The 22,412-nt window shown below is 37.6% G+C and overlaps 1 protein-coding gene across 2 annotated transcripts in view; it reads right to left on the reverse strand.

Annotated features, from left to right (window-relative positions):
- RAB3C (RAB3C, member RAS oncogene family) overlaps window positions 1-22,412 on the reverse strand; it is a 224,594-nt gene that overhangs the window by 99,793 nt on the left and 102,389 nt on the right. For both annotated transcript variants that reach the window (XM_019743363.2, XM_019743361.2), the window contains exon 3: window positions 14,767-14,885. In XM_019743363.2, the coding sequence (XP_019598922.1) occupies window positions 14,767-14,885 (119 nt within the window). The remainder of the gene's footprint in view (window positions 1-14,766; window positions 14,886-22,412) is intronic.

Raw genomic sequence — 22,412 nt, forward strand, 5'->3', positions numbered from 1 at the left:
AGATTCTGTAAGCACATTTGATTTGCAAACCAACTTTGTGAAATATTCCTATTTCAGGAAGATATATGCGACATTTGATTTCAGAAAAATTGTGTGAATTCTCTCCTGATCTGCAAAAGTAGCATGAAACAAATATTGCTTTTTATTCTACCTGTCAAACATGTACTTTATGGATGAGCTAATTATTATGCAAAATGGTACTGAATCCCGTTGATGTTGTAGTGGCTGCTAATGAGAAGTCATAAATCAAAGTCCTTACTGCTAAGTGCAAGCTACAAATTATGTAGTTGCCTTGAAATATCATAGGATGGCTACGTGTGTGTGCATATGTGTGCAATGACTCTAACACTCAGCAAGTTAGTGGCTTCCCGATTCCCGGGTAAAATATTCAGCATATAACCCATCCTTTCTCTCCTTCATAGTGCTTTTGTTCCTTAATTCCCACATATGCCAGAGCTCTTTGCAAAGGTGATGAGAAGGGGTGGGCAGTAAGCTGCCTGAGAATGCCACAAAATGCTGCTGGCTCCGTATTTGTATTCCCTGACAGACTAGTTACAGGGAGGATGGTGACTTGGGTTTTGTTTTTATTTTTTCCCCTAGCCTCAACAAGGAACAAAAAGACTCTTCTATTCACATTCATCATAAAGCCTTTGGAAATTGGAGATCAGTGTAGGCATATAAAACTCTCCTCGAAAGGTGCAAATAACCCCATTGACCCCAGCAAATCAATGATCAAGTTACACAATCTGTAAATTGTTTTATTCTGATTAGTCTCAGGAAAGTATCAAAGTAATCAGCTAATCGGAGTTGTTTAGACAGGGAGAAAACCCTGCAGAAGGGGGAGTTATGTAGGTAAAGGTTGGTCATGAGCGTTTGTTTTCCTATTCATTCTTTCATCAATTGCACATTAATTGAGTGCCTACTAAATATAAGGTTCTTTGAGAGATCGTTAGGTAATTTAGAGAGAACTCTAATTCATATTCAAACGTCAAAAACTTTCTAACATAGTAGAGAAATGAACAAGTAAACAATGGTAATACAAGGTAGGGGGAAATTAAGTGCTTAGGAGATATGTAAGGGGAGCCCCCAAGAAGAAACTGATCCTGACCAGATCAGGAGGAAGGGAAGGGAACTAACGGTTAGTGAATACCTGCCTCACGGCCGGCCCCGATTAGGACATTACACAAATTATTGAGGAGGGGGATGTATTTGAGGTGAACATTAGAAGAAGAAGATTCTAGAAGTCTGGAGTAAGGACAAGAGTCCTTCCTTCTGATGGAACAATAGAGGCAGCAAGGAGCACCGCACCTTTGACTACTGGCCCGGTGTGACCCGAGCGAAGAAGGTGTATGAGGTTAATGCACCCCACTATATCCAAAACTCTAAGCCTGGGAGAATGGGAGCTTTGGAAATCAGAAGGTGGCTAGCAACAGCAAGCATAAAAGCTCTGGTCACGTGGAAGAGACAACAGGAAAGCAAAGGCTGACAGACTGGCCAAAAAGGCAATCCTAGGCACAAAGAGTGATTCTGCCATAGTGGCCTGTTGATCAAAGCACTACATGTCTTATTTCCCCTGAAAGACTCGGAAGCCTGGGGGAGAGGGATGTGAGTCACAGTGCACCTTTTGCAGTGATTGCCATGCAAAGAGCCCTCAATTGAAAAAACAAAAAAGCAAACAACAAAAAAATAACCCCAACCCTTGTGGGCTGAACTGAATCTTTCAGAAAGTCATACGCATGACCATCTTCCTATTCTGTCAACTCAGATGTCTCATCAGAGAGAACAAGGGAACCACAAGAAGGCACCATATACACCTGTTGTCTCCTTTCAGATGTGCTCCCAAGTGCGGCTGCTGCTGCTCATGAGAAGTCTGTCCTACACTGAGCCAGCTGGAAATGTCATCATCCATGGCCAGTGCCTGTTTGATGATATATTTACCCCAGGGCGACAGGTGCCTCTTCCATACTTCTCCTTCTGCAGCCACTTCCATGAATAACAGGCAATGGGTTCTGATAGGCGGGATGTGATGACTGCCAAGGCAGCACTGATGAGGAATCTTTGACAGGAACAACGTACTTCTCATCACTGCATATCTCACCCCTTCCAGGGGAAACTACTCGATTCAACGCATGAGTGTAACCTTCTGCGTCTCACATGGGAGGAGTCCAGAAGGAGCCCCTGCCTCTAAAAACAGCTGGCTGGGCTTCAGGTCCCGTCTTTGCTGTTGGGACCAGGACTGTGATCTGAATCTTGCTGTTCCAAACACTTTGAATTCCTAACCCAGACCTAGACTTCATGTTGTATCTCTACTTGAGTCACATAGTTTCTGAAAAACACTGGCAAACAATGTAGTATTAAGATCCAGTCCAATGCAAAAATATGTGGGAGAGAGTTACCAATTTTAATGGTAGGGCCATAAAAATCATTCTGTAAAATCTAAATACACAAAAGGTTAAGAAGCTATATAAAATATATTTATGGATTTACCCCAGAATGTTATTATTATTATTTATTTTTTAAAGATTTTATTGGGGAAGGGGAACAGGACTTTATTGGGGAACAGTGTGTACTTCCAGGCCTTTTTTCTAAGTCAAGTTGTTGTCCTTTCAGTCTTAGTTGTGGAGGGCGCAGCTCAGCTCTATGTCCACTTGCCGTTTTCTAGTTGCAGGGGGCACAGCCCACCATCCCTTGTGGGAGTTGAACTGGCAACCTTATGGTTGAGAGGACACATTCCAAACAACTGAGCCATCCGGGAGCTCAGCGGCAGCTCAGCTCAAAGTGCTGTGTTCAATTTTAGTTGCAGGGGGCGCTGCCCACCACCCCTTGTGGAAGACAAGGAATCGAACTGGCAACCTTGTGGTTGAGAGCCCATGCTCCAACCAACTGAGTCATCCGGGAGCTCAGCAGCAGGTTAGCTCAAGGTACCCTGTTCAATCTTAGTTGCAGGGCGCGGAGCCCACCATCCCTTGCGGGACTCGAGGAGTTGAACCGGCAATCTTGTGGTTGAGAGCCCACTGACCCACGTGGGAATCGAGCTGGCAGCCTTCAGAGTTAGGAGGATGGAGCTCTAACCGACTGAGCCACCGGGCCGGCCCCCAGAATGTTATTATTAATACATGAGAGTCCAATTCCAATAAAACGTGACTAAAAAGTTTCTTTGGTTAAAGCTCTCATCTTCCAATGTAACTTCACATTAGCATCACTTGGGGAGACTTTTTTTTTAAATCCTGATGCTGGGGTCACAGTGGCAGAGATTCTGATTGAATTAGTACAGAGGACAATATGGCTTTGAAAATGTTCTGGTGATTCTAATGTGCAATCTGGATTAAGAACTACTGTCTGATGTAGATCAAGGGCAAGACGAGGTCCTTTAGTGTCTACAGTCAGCCAGGTACACTGGCAGATTTTCTCCCCTATTCCTCAGAACATCTTGTCAAATTAGGAATTCTTTCCCTATTATTAGAGAGTCAAGTCAGGCTGAGCAAGCACTTGAAATTTACAAGGTTATACAGTCTTTTGGTTTGTTGAACTTTTCTAACTTTGAGGCAAGTGACTTCAATTAAGGGTTTGCAAATCTTTTGCAGCTCTCACCATCCTTAGAATTCTCACCTTGCTGCCTCTTGCCCTTCTCAAAACAGAGCTTTAACCAGTAATCACCCCCCCACACCCTTCTTTTGGCCTTTCTCATCCTCACGCTTGGTGGCTGTCTGTATTGGGGCTAAGTTGAGGAAATTTTTCTTTTTTTTAAGACAACTTTTCCTTAAGGAAATGTCTCCTAAAATAAGCAGTTTTATCCAGCTACATAAACTAAGCCATTTTGGGTACTTCTCAATACATATCATAAGGTCATAGGATGTAAAAATTCTGTGCTCTAGCAATTTAGAAAGGACTTATCTCCAGAATACAAACTAGACAAAAATTTATATAAATTACCATATCAATGTATATATTTAAAGTGCACAGTTCATCAAGAACAGAAAGATAAGAAAATAGTTTCAATTATAGCAGAGTATTCATTTTTTTCACATTGTTTAAATATTTTGACATGCAGTTAGGAAGTGCTGGGTTGAGGGTGGGTCACAGCTGGTTTTCACCCTTCTGAACTCCTTGAATGCCCGTAACAACTCTATCAATAATGCCACGTTTAGGATCAAGCCCAGTGCTACTCAGATAATTCAGGTTATGGGAAGGGGTTTGATCAGAGATGGCGCTAGGGATGGAATAGGAGATAAGAATATTTGCTGTTCTACATTTGCTCATAGAAAAAAAAATGTTTTGACATTTTTGACATCGACAGTTTGATAAGGGCTATATCCACATGACCCTGTCATATTGGCCTTATCACTACATTTTGCTTCAGTGGCAATGAAACTGATCTGAATAGCAAAATTTGGGAAGCCAGCAAGGGCAACAGCGGGAAGAAATGCGAAGGGGAAAGTGATATGCAAATAAAATTGGTGGGAGGGCCAGGGGAGACCAGCTGGTGTTGCTATAGCGGGTGTACAGACTTTCGGGGTTCCTTAATAGGGTTGTTCTACAATGCGGCCTCCCCTAAGGGTGTTGGAATACTATTAGAAGCTCTACTAATATTCAACTTATCCTTTTTTAGCACCTAGTTTTCTGTGTGTGTTTTATAATGTGTATTACATATTGGCACATGGTATGTATTTATTATTTATGAATAAATACATGAATATTGTATAATAAAGAATATGTCTGGTCTTTGTCCCCAGTTCCTGGGAGGTAACTACTGAACCCTGCATATTTCCCAAGTGACTGGAGTATTCCTGTTATTCATGGTGGATCTCTTAGAGCATACTTGATAGTGTATGTTAATAAGATGACTCAGAAAGGGGGAGGGGTGGCCATGCCAAAAAAACAACTATGTGATTAGATGGTTGGCACTTTGATTCATGTGCGATCCGGCCACACTCTCAGGAATGGAGGTGGGCTGAAAACAGTTCAACCGTGTGATTAATGATTGAACCAATAATGTCTATGTAATGAAAACCCAACAAAAACTCTGGACATCAGAGCTTGTGTGAACTTCCCTGGTTAGCAATACTCGGCATATTGTCACACATCAGTGTGCCGGGAAGGAAATGTACGCCCGAGGACAACAAAAGCTTCCCATTTGGAACCCTCCCAGATTTCGCCCTATGCATGTCTCTCTTTGGCTGGTTCAGATTTGTATCCTTTTGTTATAATAAAACTACAACTGTAAGTATAGCACTTTACTGATTCTGTAAGTCATTCTAGTGTATTGTCAAACCTAAAAGTAGTCATGGAAGACCCTGAATTTGGAGCCAGCTGTTCAGAAGTGAGGGTGGCCCTGAGCACCTCAAAGTTATAGCTAGTATCTGAAATGAGGCCAGTCTTATGAAGGACTATGCCCTGAATCTCAGTTAACTCTGAGTAGACTTATATGGGGATGAGTACTCAAAAAATTTTAATTGCTTGAGTACTTGGTACAAAACAGTTTGGAAACCACTGAGGAAACCATTCAGGCCTTCTGACATCTTTTACCTCACCTGCCACCCACTAGCTGTTGCTTTCAATCTAATATGGAAAGAAAACTATTTAAAAAATCATTTAATATTTATAAATTACAATTAGATCACAGGACACAATATACTTTAAATGAGAACTGTTCTAAGGGTTATTCTGTGAGTAAAGAACATACGATTGAGGACATGGAGACTGTGACATATGGTCGGGCTGCTTGTAAGTTCTTTTTATTATGTCATGATTCTTGCTCTTGCTTAGGAAATGGATGATACAGAAGGTATATGACAATACTTAATATGGGTTTTGTCTAAATTTAATGGAATCACACATCATACAACATGAACTATCTTTTCTGGTGACATAATATAACCCTCCTATGACTAATGTGCTATCTTCTAATTGTCTCTTTTGAATAGTTTCCTTTAATGTCTATCTATCTATCTATCTATCTATCTGTCTGTCTGTCTGTCTGTCTGTCTGTCTGTCTATCTATCTATCTATCATCTATCTATCTACCTATGAGTGGGTGTGTAGGACGGTTGGCTTACAATTGATAATGAGGATAATTACCTTCATGAATTTTACTGTGAAGATAAATGATCAAGTCTACCCCAATGATAAAGGAACAAATGGGGCTCTATAACCCTCTAGCTCAAGTAAGGAGCCTTACATTAGGCAAACAATGTCATAGGTTTAGAAATAGTTAGAGATTAGACAGGGCTGTATTAATTTACACTGAGAAGATTTGGCCTTTCTACTCACTTCACAATATGGTAGTTGAGTGCATATTTATTTGCTGATTGGGCAATTAGAAAATGAGGTTCTATGTATCATGAAGTACTAAACATATTCATTGAGGTTAGAAAGCAAACTTGATAAAGATCATATTCATGATGGACCTGAAAATACTAGTACGACTCAAGTAAGCCACAAGTGTGACTGTTCACTTTTAAAGCCTAGAATTCTGTTTTTTAAATAGGGTCATCAACACTCTCACAGATTTTCTTTTAAATAACAATTATTAACAATACCACCCAGAAACCAAGCTGAATATCTAGGATTTGCAAATGGGCTCTCATCACAATCTTCTTCTTTGAGGATTGATGTGACAGGTATAATTATTGTCCTTAAAGACAAATCTACTCCCCAGAGACAGGCAACTAATTTAAAAGAAAAGAAGGTATATTAAAATAGATAGAAACCAAGGAAATCCTGTGAGAAAATGCCGGCATTTGCAATAAATATTGTGACACAAAACTGCACAGAAGGAGCTGCCAAGAAGTCTATTTCCAGAGAGCTAGTGAAGCAGAACAAATAGCAACCATATTTATATAATACCTTTTATCCAAGAGTCCAAGTCTGTTATTTAATCTTTATAGTTTCTCTATAGCGTGTCTGAGGTAAGGCTGCAGCTACTAGAATTTAGCTTCCAGACTTTACTTTAGTGTCAATACTTATGGAACAGTGGTTACTGCTTCCAGAGTATAGTTGAGGTTAGTTAGGCGCCAAAACCCAAAGTCAGACATGGCGGGCATCTCTAATCCCTTGTCTCTTTCTTTGTACAGAATCAACACATTGACTGCTAATATGTACTTCATGCTTCAGTCTTCAAGCCATTTTTTGTTCCCTGGATCACCGCCCCCCAAAAAAAAAATAATAAAAAAGCAAAAGATTCTCTGTGACCAGAATATAAGCCAGGTTTGCTCTCTTTGATCTAGGCAGAGACTGGGTAATAAACTGAAATGCCCATTAGATATCTTTAATTCAAAGCTTTACATTTTTTAACATGTCTTCATTCTTCATGCAGCTAATTCTTATCTCAGTGTCTAGGCTGGGAAATTCATTGAGAGAAGCCAGAACCAAGTATATTAATGAAAGAGTGAGAGGGAAAAAACAACAATAACAAAGAAACAAGAAAACCCAGAAGTAGAGAGTTGGTTGATTAGAAACAGAAACAGTAAGAAAAACTTTGAAATGAGTCCATGAGAGATGAGCAACTATTTCCCATTGGGTTAGATGACCTATGTGGCTCTTTTTAGGTGCTCCAAAATATGTGCTGTGCATGTATTGTGCTAACCCATTCACCAAATATATTTTCCCCTCTAGAAAATATTCTATTTTAGGGATGAAATGTGCTACAGGAACTAATGAGGCAATTTCAAGTCACTTTTCTCAATATGTAAGATAAGATATATTTTTATTTCTCTTTATCAATTCTACCTGCATGTCTTCTCCATCTTACTGAGCAGTTGGGGGGCAGAATCTTATTATTTAAACAAAATTTGGTAAAATAGGCAGTACCTCCTTACAAGATTTGAATTGAGACCATTGATTTATATTCATCATAATGGTCTGACACTCCAATCCTCACTCATCACTTTTTTGTTGAACACGTAATTGATATGTGCCCAGGACTGTGCTAGAATATGAAGACACAAAAATAAATAAGGTCTAGTCCATACTTCTGTTGATGTCATCCATACATTCATTCATTCAACAAATATTTACTGAATACTTAGTATATGTTAGGGACTATTCTAGGCAAATAAGATATAATACTGCATAAAAGGGACAAAGATTGCTGGTCTCTGAGGCTTGTAGTTAATAGTAAGTTATAAACTATATTACAGGTTGATAAACGCTAATAAATTAGAGAAACATAAAACATAAATCAAAAAAAAGGAAGAGGGATGACTGAGAGGGTTGCAATATAAACTGGGATGGGAAGAAGAAAAAAGGCCTTGCTGAGATGATGTCACAGTGAAGACCATGAGGAGGTGAGGGGAGAACCACAAAGATGTCTGGGAAAGAGACTTCCAGGCAGTGGGAATAGCAGGAGCAAATGCTCTAAGATGGAGGCATGTCTGGTATGTTCTAGGAATCGCAAAGCATCCTGGCTAGACCAGGCTGCAAGAAGGAGAGTAGAAGAAAGTGGGGACAATGAGGCAGTGAGTAAATTGTGCAGCATCTTGTAGGCTTTTATAAGGACTTAGGCTTTAATCCGTGAGAAGTGGGATGCTGTGACTCTTTGGAGCAAAAGATTGACGTGATCTGATTTATAGTTTGACAAGCTCACTCTTTCTGCTGTGTTGGGAATATTCTGGAGGCTGGGGCTGTGGTAGAAGCAGGGTGACCAATTAGGCTATTGCAACAATCCACACAAGAGGTGATGGCAGCACAATCAGAATGGTAGCTACCAGTTATGGGTTGAATTGCATTCCCTCCTAAAATGTTGAATTTCTCATCCTTACCACCAGTGAATGTGACCATATTTAGAAATAGGATTTTGCAAATGATCAAATTAAAATGGGGTCATTAAGGTGGGCCCTGGTCCAACATGACTTTGTCCTTACAAAAAGGAGAAATGTGGGCACAGAGAGAGAGACATATACAAGGGGGAGATGATATGAATACACAGGGAGAATAGCATGTACAAGTCAAGGAATGCCTGAAGCAACCAGAGGCTGGGAGACAGGCATGAAACCGATTCTCTCTCACAGTCCTCAGAAGGAGCCAACACTGAGGACACTTTGATCTGGGACTTCCAGATTCCATAACTGTGAGATAATAAATTTCTTATTTAGCCATAGAGTCTGTGGTACTTTGTTACAGCAGCCCTAGCAAACTAATACACAGTAGAAATCGCGGGAAGTGGTAGGATTCTGAGTATGGAACTGGTCCTCATTATTTATGGATTCCGTATTTGTGAATTTGCCTACTTGCCAACATTTATTTGTAATCTCAAACATAAATGCTCACAGCACTTGCACAGACATTTGCAGACATGAGCAAAGTGGTGAAAAATCTGAGTGGCCTGACACACATATTCCCAGCTGAAGTTCAACAAAGCTATGCTCTGCCTTCTCGTTTCAGCTTTCATTCTATAAATATATGCCCTTTCATAATATAGTTAGTGCCATACTTTTAACACTTGGTGCTTTTCTGTTGGTGATTTTGTTGTTTAAAATGACCTCCAAGCACATTGCTGCAGTGCTGTCCAGTGTTCCTAAGTGCAGGAAGACTGTAACGTGCCTTATGGAGAAAACGCGGGCGTTAGATAAGCAAGCTTCCTGTAGGCATGAGTTATACTGCTCTTGGCTATGAGTTCCATGCTCATGAATCAACAATAGATATTAAATAAGATGTCTGTATACAGAAACACACCTAAAATTCAGTATTCACTGAGTCAACATTCTTGGTGAGTTTGCAGCATGTAACTACCTCAGATAACAAGATTAGACTACCTTTGGAAATTAGGGCCAAGATATAACAGTATTTTTTGAAGAACTGGATGTGGATGGAGTCTGATAAAATGAGGAGTTAAGATTAACCCAATATTTTTGGCCTGATAAACTGGAACAATGGAGATGGAAAAGGCATTGGAGGAAACAAGGTGTTTTTTGCTTTTTGCTTTAGCGTTTTTGGAAGATGTGGAGTAGGAGCCATATATCTTCTAACTATAAACTTGAGTTTAAGTTGGGTTATCTGTACAAGGAAAATGTTTTATGACTGGGTCAGAGCAGTACAAAGAAACGTAGTCATTAAGATCCATGGAGAGGAGAGGAGAGACTCCTTAATGCCCAGTGTGCAGTGAAACTTGAGGATCAGACATCTGGGTTCTAATTCTACCACTGAGCCCTCTGAGCTGTGACAGAACTGACTGTATAATTGATAGGACCCTTGAATGAGATTAGGATGCCCTGAGCAAAGGCTCAGCAAATGCTCATCACATCTTAGTTATTATCAGGCAAACATTCTTTCACATTTAACATGAGGTCACCTTGACTTAAGAACATTATATACTTTTGAAGGAAAAAAAAAAAAAAACAGAAAATTGTAAAGGGAGATAATATTTGAAGGTGAAATTTTATTCTAGTTCTAGCACATCTGCAATGGTACCCTGAACATCATAGAAATGAATTATTTAAAACTGGTGGGAAGATGGTGTCAGACTTTTATCCGCAATCTGGTGTTTTTTAAAAAATATCAATCTGCTCACCAGATTTCCTGCCTTAAAAAACATGCAAAAAGACTTTATATTTATAGTTCCTCATTGTGTCCAAAAAAGAAAAATGTAAATAAATAAGATGAGGGGAAATAATCCAATGACATTCTCCTATAGGAAATAACAGCAGCCTGTGGCCATGCCATACTTAGAAGAGAAACACATTTCAAGTCAGGAATGGGGAAGATTTTAAGTCAAGTTAAAGTGCACTGCAGTATGTGCAGTATATGTAGACATTTGAGTCTTAGTGCTACATGTTTAGGAAAAGACTGGATTCCATATACCCTGGGTCGTGCTCCAACCGAGACCCAGAGAACTCTGGCCACAACCGGTATGAGAAATATTTCAAAGGCAGTGAAATTTTCAGTGGTGATGTTGTGTTTCTAGAACTACTCAAATCTATTTGGAAACTGTCTCTCTGAAAAAATCATTTATTTATTTCTCAAATAAAAGGCAACTGGAGGATTCAAACCTTTGGGTTAAGCCCTTGTCATGTTGATAACAGAGGTGATACTTGAGTAGAGCAGAAACCTATTTCCAAGAACTGGGGCTACAGCAAATATTATCTCCTGATTCTTGGGAGTTAATCTCTACTCCTACTTTATTAGCCACATTATATATATATTTGTGTTTAGTTCCTCACATTCTTTTTGAAAAGTACATAGACTAAAGATACATTTCTAAAAAAGCTCACAGTGAGCTTCATTTTGTATTAATTTTACAGAACTTGGGAATTTGGTCAGATTAAAGAGCACATTTTGATTTAATTTAATTTCTCAAATAAACTTTGATTGGAAAATTCAAAGCATAGTCTGACATGTTTTCAAAAAAAGGATAGCCCCAATTCCTCAAAATAATGAATTAGCTTGCTGCTATTGTCTCTAAATCTCTATACCTGCCTTCTTAATAGACTAGAATGTGCAATTAAATTTTAAGAAACTTATCACTTAATCTAAACCTCCCTAGAGTTAGTTTAAGGATTTTACTAAGATTATAGCCAACAAGCATTTTTGTTTCTTTCTCTGTAATGGAAGTGTATTTGTTAAGGAGAGTATTTGAAACTTTAGTTGCAAATATGTTTTAATTATTTTTATTTTTCTGTACATGTTTTTTTCTGTTATTTTTTTTCTACATTAAGATTAGCACTTGGAGACCAGTAATTTTAAAAAAGATGTTCCTTTTTGCTTGTTTCTCTCAGGAACACCTTATTTTTTGTTTCACAAAGTATTAGCAGGCGCCAGCCTTCCCCACCACTACTCAGTAATACTGTACATGCAAAGCAAGTTTGAACTTCTGAACTGGATTTTTTTTTCCCAAACAGGTCTCTTTTTTCTTACTATACAATTTTGTTTTCATTACTTAAACATTTCCCAAGGTTTTTGATGGTTTGATTTTATTCAATTATTATTGTTTTAAAAACCCATTTTGTTCCAGTTACTGTGTTAAGTAGGGGACACAAAGTCTTTCTCTACAAATAGTTCATAATCGATTGGGAATGTAAATCAAGTACATATTAAACAACAATAAAAAGTTGAATATAATTAGTGCCATAGAAGCAATACATGTACATTATTAAATCATTTGTTGGGAGGAAGCATAGAACCATTAATTCTAGACTGTCAGTCTGAAGTAATTTTTATATTTTTTTGTTAGGATATCAAGGATGTATGTGATACTCTATAGTTCTTTGATCATCCATTCAAAATATATATATTGGATTAATGTGGCATATACATACAATGGAATATTACTCAGCCTTAAAAACAAAGGAAATTGTGACATACGCTACATCATGAAAGAAACTTGAGGACATATGGTAAGTGAAATAAGCCAGTCACAAAAAGACAAATACTGTATGATTCCATTTAAACAAGGTACTTAAAGTAGTCATATTCATATAGATAGAAAATAGAATAGTGGCTGCCTGGGGCTGGGGAGAGGGGGAATGGGAAGTGATTATTTAATGGGTATAAAGTTTCAGTTTTGTAAGATAAAGAATTCTAGAGATGGATTATAGTGATGGTTGCACAACAATAAGAATATGTTTAATACTACTGAACTATACACTTAAAATGGTTAAGATTGTAAATTTTAAGTTATGTACATTTTACCAAAACAAAAATTTAAACTTGTGAGCCTTTTGGTATAAGTGATAAGTGATATGCATGAGAACATAGGATGGCCAAGGAAACAATAGCGCCAGGGGAAAACAACAACAATAACAATAACAACAACACAGGAGTAGGCTCACCCTTGGCTGGGGGAGGGAGGAAGTGAAATCTAGGAAGGAGAAAGAGGAGTGTGCCTAGAGAGACAGATAAGGAAAATCTGGAAAATTCGCCTCTCAGAAGACAGGAAACAGAGCTTCCAAAGGAAAGAGTGGGTACATAAAGTCAAACAGAGAATCTGAGTAGGAGGAGGACTAAGACAGGCAGTTGGTCTGTGGACAGGTAAGGAAGCCTCAATGGGGCTGAACTGGATTAACTGGGGTTACACACAGATGATGTGGAGGAGGCCGTGAAGAAGCTGAACTGTTCCATGTCATTTGTGATGCAAGAGTCAGGGGCACCCATGGCATGGCCCCTGGCACTGCTGTCATTTGGTTTTAATGGCCTCAATGTATCTTTCCATGTATTCATAGTAGTCATGTAATTTTCATCGAAAAGAAAGGGCACACAGTATGGGTGCCAACAGCATCTGGGACCCTGAAATCTGGAACCTGACTCATGAACACTTGCTGCCCAGGAACACTGCATCTCAACATTTCTGGAGAGGAAATCGTCTAAGTTAAAATGACCATTTTGCATAGCAATATGTGTGCCAGAACTATATGTGGCAATTAAGTACACATCACCACACTATTAATTGAACAAACCTTTTGTCATTAATTTGAAATGCTACTTTTATCATAAACTAAATCCCCATATAGATTCACGTCTCTATCTGGACTCTCTATTTCATGCCATTTTGTACCAAACCTGCTGGTATTTAATTGGGATTGCCTTGAGTTTATGAATTAATTTGAGAAGATCTGGCATTTTTACAATATTTAGTCTATTGAAAAAAAAGGGTACTTAAGCCTTCTTTTATGTCCCTCAATGGAAGATAATTATTTCTTTATGGAGGTCCCAAGCTTGTCTTTTTCAGTTTATTGCTATATATTTCTGAGTTGCTATTGTCAATGGTATTATTTTTTTGCATTGTGTGTGTGAAAGTGTATGTGTAGGTATAAATAAGAAAGATGTAGGTGTTTTCTCAAATGAATGATTAAAATTTAAAAGAAGGAACCTAAAGCAAATTAAATTTTGTAATAGCATCTGGCTTTCACTGAGCTGATACACAGTTAAAAAAAATTGTTTTGGAATAATACCATCAAGTAAAACAGAAAAATAAACGAATGCAGTTCATTTCATCTTTGCATTTACTGGAGTTTCCTGACGTAAGACAACTTGTGACTGTATTTGGAGTTAAAATGTGGTGTCTGTTCCGTCCTCGTCCCACCAGTGGGAGCTCCATTTTCCTCCTAACACCACACAAAGCTCTAGCTAAACTTGGCGTTTTTCACGGAAAAAAGAAAAACTAGTTTGATATAGGCAGGAGTCAGAAAGGGTTTGGTTTTATCTTTTCCTTTATCCCAGTCCTTTGAAACTTTTCAATTTGAATAAAAACTGGAAACTAACAAGTCTAGAGAAGGGATCAGCAAACATTTACTGTAAATGGCCAGATAGAAAAAGTGTAGCCTTTGTGGGCCATACGGTCTGTTACAATTACTTAACTCTTGTTGGAGTGTGAAAGCAGTCATAGACAACACATACATGAGCTTGGCTGTGTTCTAACAAAACTTTCTTTACAAAACAAGCGGTGGGCCAGATTTGGTTTTAGGCCAAACTTGGCCTATGGTTCAGTTTCCAAATCCCTATTTTAGACTAGTAAACTTCCAAGCTATTATTCATCATTTATAGTTAAAAAAAAATAAAAAGCAATGCACTAGTCTCCACAGAACTAAGGATCATAGTATGCAAAGCACTGAAATGAAAAAAATGTAGAAAAATTACCAAAATGATTTCTTATCAACTCTTAACTAATGATTCTAAGCACAGTTAGTATTGGTTTGATTTATGAAGCATAAATGGGAGCATAATATACAATGAAACAATATGTTGCATTGTGTTGTGGTCGTTGCTTTGAGGAGGAAGAGAGAGTTGAGTGAAAAAACATCATGATTAGAAATGGCAGCATTTGTTCTTACTTACCAGTCCTGTACTGCATTGAAGGATTCTTCATTTGTGATGTCATACATTAAGATAAAGCCCATGGCCCCTCGATAATAGGCTGTGGTGATAGTTCTGTATCTTTCCTGGCCTGCTGTGTCCTAAAAAATAATAATAATCTCTCAAAAAAAATAAGGCAATGCATCTTCCAAAAACAGAGTCTAAATTGTACTTGCAATGTATAGCCATATAAGTTTTTCGGTCTTGTTTTTCCTAATGATTTTCATATTGCAGCTTTACAGCAATATGAAAAGTTCTTTTTTTTATGGTTGAGATCTAGCTCTAAGTACCTTCTGCATATTTTCACTCCCAGTAAACAACATCTCACTGTAGAAAATAAAATAAAAAGATTATACACATCAAAATTGGTGGTTTCTTGTACAGTTGAAAACCTAAAGCGTACATTAGCTCCATCATTATGTATTTATTATCTATCTACTAAGTACAAGCCTCTTTGGGGAAAAATAAATTTATGAAAAGGTCCCTGCTTTTCAAAGCATGCTGTTTAGTCTCAGCTTATTCAACTGTGAAATGAGAATAAAAACATCTGCTTTGTGGGGATGTTTGAGTCAGACAGTTCTGGAGCTTCTGCTTTCCCATTAGATAGGTAGGGGATGTGGGCAAACCACTGAATCTCTGTAAAGTGAAGCCCTCTAAAGTCTAGCATGCTTGTTAGGGTTATATAAAATAAAAAAATAAAAATGCATGTAACGAGCCTGACACACAAAAAGTGGTCATAAATAGAAAATACTGGCTGTTGTGCCTGAAGTTTGGGGAGACCAGGCTCACACAATATGAGAGATAGCAGCTTACAAACATAGGGGTTCAGGGCCTGCAGAGAGATGGCACACAACAGCTAAATTTTGGAATGAAAGGCAGCTACCTCACTGAAATAAACTTCTATGTCATGTATACTGCACAGTATTTAGCTCAAGAAATTATTCCTCAATTCAACCAACTTCACGTGCAACCCAATGCTCTTGGGGTTCCTCCTTTGCCACTTTCCCTGGAGATTGGCTCTGACTTTTCTTTCCCAGTACTCTAGGTGCTTTGAACCCATTTTGTATATAAATGCTACCTTCTTTCTGACTTCAGTCTGGGTCCTCTTTCTCCCCTTCTCTAAGTGATACCTCCTTTGTATACAGAGTGCATCCCAGTTACCCTTAGACGCAATAGGCCTTGAAGGGAAAGTTAGTGTGTTATATGACCCAAGAATAGGTTTCTTTATCGTCACAGTGGAACTAGCATCTCCTGGGTGTCACTGTTGGGATGGACTCATTTGGATACACTGTTCCTCTCCCATAGGACCCTCCTGCTCGGATGCTTACACTCCACCGTGGACTAACAGTGAGAAACTCAGGATGTCTTACAATTTTCTCCTACTTTGTGTGGTATAGTCTATTTTGCCACTGCAAATTCAGAGAATGGTGATCAAACAAGGCTGAGGAAATCAGCAATTGATTTTGGGAGAAGTTTGGGGTGTGAAACGGAAGCTGAAAATTAGTTAAGGGGGTGACTTTTCATGAAGCCAGGACAGCATGGATAATGCTGTCCTGATTAAAAGGTGTTTATTAGGTAATTTTAGGGAAATAAGATTCCAAAGGTAAAATGAAAACAGATTATGCTCCCCAAAATAGCAAAAGTAAAGCAAAACCAGTAAGGAAGCTCAGAACATCAAAGGCAGAAAACAAAAAGGAAAAGTAAAGATTTCATCACATGAAAATTTGACAATCCCTTAAATATAGAAAAACATTATAAATAAAATTGAAATGATATACAATCAAATGATAAACTAGGAATTATATTAACATTGTAGCAGAGAGACCAAAGGTTAATACTTTTAATATACTAAGTGGTATTAGAAATCATTAAGAAAAATGTTAAATATTGTAATTTTTAAAAACTGTTTGTAAATAATCTTATAATTAGCTAATTATTTTTTAAAAAGAGTTGAATCCCAAGCATAAAAATAGAAATGCAATGCTATAATACATAGTGTCATGCCTATATAACAAAAGTTACCTGGCCATTATTTAAATATTTTATTGCGCTTTACTTGGTATTTTATAAATATGAAAGTGTAGATGTTAGAAATAAACATGGATATCATAAACTGCACATAATTGGGACAAATATACAAATTTATTGGGCAGAAAGAAGCCAGTCTTGAGCTTATTTGGATATGCTTGGACGTGCGTTGGATTTAATTCAGTTAGCAGTATATCCAAGTGTGAAATAAAGAAGAAAGTTAGAGACCCAATTCCCAAAGACCATGTCACAAAAACAAGGGATAATCAGAGATTGTGTAATATATTTGAGCTTTCTGGGCAATAGAACCCCTTGTAACTTTAGTCACTCTATTTTAAGACTTTCTCACGTTTCACTTGGGTTCATCTTTTCCACAGAACACCTTTATCTATACATTTACCTTTTTTTTCCTACTGTGACTTAACTTTGAATGGCTTTCCTTTTCTCTTGGTAAAATACCTCTCTGGCATTGATGGAGTAGCATTCTTAGGTGGAGGACCGCCTGAGGCCTTCGCTGTGCAATAGACAGCTTTCCCTTAATTTCTCCATAGAAGAACTCAGCCACTACAGCAGAGGCACTGTGGAAAGGTGACCCAGGCCCTGCCTTCTTCAACACAGGCACCGAACAATGCTGTGTTAGAAAACCATGACATTATCTCTTTCTTCCCGCCCTCTTCAGCAATGTCTTCCCCTTTCATAAGATGTTCATTTTATTTTGACATTAAAGAAGCGAGTGCTAGTGTTATAAAACACATCATCTTCACACTGGTAGTGAATTTAATTTTTGAGAGAGCAGTCATCAAGGTCTCGCTATAGTTTGATTGAAATGCTACAGGAAACCGTATGGTAGGATAGCCATCATGTATCAAAATTTAAAAATAGAGAGAGGGGGACAAAAACAGCTTTCAAGAAAAAAAAAAAAAAAAGAAGCTTTTAGATGGCACTTAAGGCACAGCAAGGAACAGGACCTTCCACACCATTCTGATTTATACCCAGAAACACATTCTAATTGGAGATCGTTGTCACATAGAAGCTCTCAGGGAGAGTAAGACATTGCACCAATGTATAATAGAAATAAATACAAAGATGAAATTTCCTCTCCGAAGGCACAGAAAAAAAGTGAAAACTAAGTTAATAAACTGACACCATGTTGCCTCTGCATTGGTTTGGGGTATTGAAAACAATTTCAGGATTACAAACTCATTAGCATTTTTTCTCCTACCGTATCAAGAAGAAAAAGAAGACAGAAAAATACTTCACTACATTTGACATTTACTAATGATGATAGAAGGTTATATCTGAAAGAAAAAAACACTTTATAATGTCAAGTGCCACTAATGTAATTAAATGTGAGCAGTCTCAGAAGGTAACTGACTAAAATGGTACCTCTTTAATTTGCTCAGGAAAAGGGCTCCAAACCCTGGCTTTGCATTGTTCTTCTGCCCAGTTGATTCTGGGGATACCTGCTGATTTTCTATAAATACAGGCTTCTGATGACTGAAAACCACTACTGGAAATCTCTTATAGAGAAAATGAGGGATAAAAACATGAGTAAAAGAGAAAACTTTCTTCCATGAGAGTTAGTTTTCATTTTCCTCTCTTTAGGAAAAATAAAATCATTTTACTTGGTTTAAATATTTTGATTTCTCAATGGTTTTAGGAGGAATTTTTGGCTTTAATGATAGGCCGGATTAGCAAATACTTGAATATCTGTCAAAAAAGAACTGCAAAATTGAAAACATTAGCAGCTTGATAAGTATTAGCTAGGAATATTTTCAGTTTAAATTTTTACATTTTTGCCTTATTTGTTTTTTCTCTGATGAAACTTTTTTTTTTTTTTAAATTGTGAGCTGCATTTGCCAACCCTTCTGAAGCCATGCAGAGATAATGTGCAGTTTTAATATTGAGGAAATAAGAGCTTTCATTTGTAAGGTCTGGGTTATACTATAAATTGTGGGGTTTTTTTGTTTGTTTGTTTGTTTGTTTTGGTGGTTACTTTGTCTGTATTGGATTAAAAGGAAAATGAAGTAACCAGTAATAAAGAAACATATCTATAATAATGTCACCATAATCAAAATACATTTATTGAATGTCTAGACAGAGAAAAATGGATTGAAGGACAGACAATCTTGGTACATGATAAAGTGGTAATTTTATAGGTGCAGAAACCAAACCAAAACACATTGATGTTAACTGATCAACCAAAGTAATTTAAATTAAAGAAAATAATATGCAATAACTCAAAGAGGAAATCAACAGAAATGGAGAATGAGAACACTGTAACATAAGAGAGAAAACACACGTTAGCCAGTGAATGTCCAAAAACAAAGATGTAAAATGGAATAAACACTTAGTCATTTAAGCATTCAAGCAAGGAACAATCCCCTAACTTGTACTTTGCTACATTTTACCTGTAGGAATGATTGTGAATGATAAAAAAACCCCGAAATGCTCAATATAGTTTAATATAATATTAATGCTGATTGATGCATTTATTCAATAAACATTTAGTGAACACCTTTTATCAGACAGGGACTGTGACAGACATATGTTAAACTTATTTTATCTATTCTACATATTTTTGTATATTTGAAAATACTATATATGAAAGCATTTCATTAATCAGAATATCATTCCCCACATATCTACAAAAGATTAGGTAAGATTGGAAATATCATTTCTAAGAGCCAGACAGTACAGCAATTTAAAATTGTATTAGGTTGGTGCAAGAGTAATTGTGGTTTAAAAGGTTAAAAATAATTGCAAAAACTGCAATTACTTTTGCACCAACCTAATAATTGATACCATCTGCTTAGCAGTGAGGTTCTCCTATTCATAGTCATTGTTAGGGGTTGTATTGTTTCCCCCAAAAAAGATGTGTTGAAGTCTTTACCCTCAGAACCTGTAAGTGTGACCTTATTTGGAAATAGAGTCTTTGCAGATGCAATCAAGTCAAAATGAGGTCATACTGGATTATGGTGGGCCTTTTAAGAAGAGAAAACAGATGCAACATACAGAGAAGGACACAAGAGGGCAGAGGCAGAGATTCTAGGGATGCATCAGTAAGTCAAGGAATACCAAGGATTGCTGGCAACCACAAGAAGTTAGGACAGAGGCATGGAACGAATTCTGCCCTAAAGCCTGAGAGAGAGCATGGCCCGGCTGATACCTCAATTTAGGATTTCTAGCCTCCAGAACTGAGACGATACCTTTCTGTTGGTTTAAGCCACCCAGTTTGTGGTACTTCATTACGGCAACGCTAGGAAACTAATTCAGTCATTGACCCCAGTTTGCAACCTTTATGATCAGAGTAAAAGCAATATAAATTTCATAGCTACACACACACCCGGTCACTACCCTACAGAAGAGAAAGTATAGAAAATTTAAGGTAGTCTTATGAGAAGTCTAACATAGTCTCACTGTGTGAATTCATGAAGGATGTTATGCTAAAATGCATTAATATATTTCATTTATATAAAATTAATTCTATTAAAAAAGGTGATATATTTTATTGCTTTAAAAAATAGATCTTAATATGTATGCATATATACAGAAGGTGCCAAAAAATGTATACACATTTTAAGAAAGGAAAAAACTATTTAAATTGTAATACTCAATATATACTGATAACAAAAGATGAATACAAGCCACGTTTGACTTCTGCAATTCTAAGAGGTGCTCAAAGTGGTTACCATCAGCATCCAGACACTTCTGATTACAACAAACTACTGCTTGAGCAACACTGACCATCTCTTAAAATATGTATACTTTTTTTGACACCCCCAAGACTATACATATATATAATTTCTAAAGATATGGTTATTAAAAGGACAGAGCATTCTTTGAAATGACAAAAATTATATATTGCTTCATGTTGGAATTTCATCCCCAAATGATGGAAATGCTGTTTCAGAAAAAGCTAAAGTCATGATATATATTGAGACAAAACCCTCCAAAACAACAAAAACAACACATTGCTGATGATTGCACATTACTTCTCTTGTATGATGTTACTTTCCCTCAAGTTGCATTTATTTTTTCATTTCCATAAATAGGCAGGCATAAAGCAGCATTGAATATAGTCTTATAAAAATAGTAAGCAAAACAGAATGTTTAAATATTTTATGCTTTCCTGTTCCATATTTATTTTTGGAATGAAATGAGAACTATTTTCTTTACAGCAGTTACTCTCCCATTAAGTAATATTTTCAAACCACTTTTCCCTACGGATCTTGTGCTAACAGGCAGTTTGAATTCATTTACACATACACAGGTATACACGCATCTATAAATCAAGCCCACATTTTAAGAAGAGAGTACTAATAAACTGGCCTATAAATAGTTCTTCAATCAATATAAATGTTTGTCCTACCTATTGTCCTTTATGCGTCCTCTTCACACCACCAGATTTTATTGATCAGATTTTCTTGTGATGTTTAGCTTTGAAATACCCAAATTTTCATTTTACAATGGCATCCACTTTTAAGTAAAACCTAGTAAAATAAGCCCGAGGCAGAAGGAGAAAACTTGACCAATTATTTCTTGGCACTGTTACCATGGTAATTCATCTTTCCTGGAGGAGAGGAGCAGTCATATATAGCTCTTTATAGGGGGCCTTTGACCTCATTGTCAGTGAGACCCTAACAATTGTGTGTTTCTGCTCATGAAAGTTGGAGATATTTTTCAATACATGATCTAAATACTCAGATGAACTCTCTTCAACATCTTCACAAAATTTACAATCAAATCCATGTAAAAATACATTCATTCATTTAGTTTAAGAGCTGGTTTTCTAAGAATGATTAGCACAAAGGCAGAGAGTACCATATTAATCAGAAGGTGCCATTTTTGCTTTCTTTCTAATTAATCTTTTTGACATATTTCTTCCCAGTGGGATTTTGATTATGCTCAACTTTTTCAAAACCTGGGGCATAAATACTTAAATGCAGGGAGCTCAGCTTTCAGTCAACTGTGGTGATTGTTTTTCTCACAGAATGCAATTCAGAATGCTTGCACTAGATCAAATGCTCTATTTTTAAAAGAATATTAGGCTTTTGAGTGGGACACTTATTGTTGCCCTAAAATTGGCAGCTAAGACTCAGACAAGACTCCTTACAGAAGGATGGCACTTTCACTTACAAAAGCCACATGTCAGTTGGCTGGTTGAACAGATGTCTGTTTAGACAATGGAATTGTTGATCTGTGCTTCAGCAGAGGTATTTAAGACCTGGAGAAAGATGGCAGGGTTGAGGAGGGGGAGGCAGTAGAGAAGCCTGACTTCCTGCAGGTTAGCTTGGGTAGGTTAGGCGAGTTTCCCATGAATTGATAAACACAGCAGGCTGCTCCCCAGAGACTCCTTGCCATTAATCCACCTCTAAGGAGGCTGTCTCCTGGATGAGGTGCAGGAGGCGCTGAGGCATTCTAACAGGGGCAGGCGTGAGCTGAAGGAATGTTAAAAAGGAAGGAACCTGAGCAAATCTCCCATGTTATGGCACTACGCGGTGGAGAACGCTGCGGGACTCCCTGAACATCCTACATAGGGGAACCAGCATTCGGATGCCTGTCATACAGAAGGTTGGGTGGCAGGACAGGCTTAGCTG

This window comes from Rhinolophus sinicus, linkage group LG03, assembly GCF_036562045.2.
Source record: "Rhinolophus sinicus isolate RSC01 linkage group LG03, ASM3656204v1, whole genome shotgun sequence".
Classification (NCBI taxonomy): Eukaryota; Metazoa; Chordata; class Mammalia; order Chiroptera; family Rhinolophidae; genus Rhinolophus; species Rhinolophus sinicus.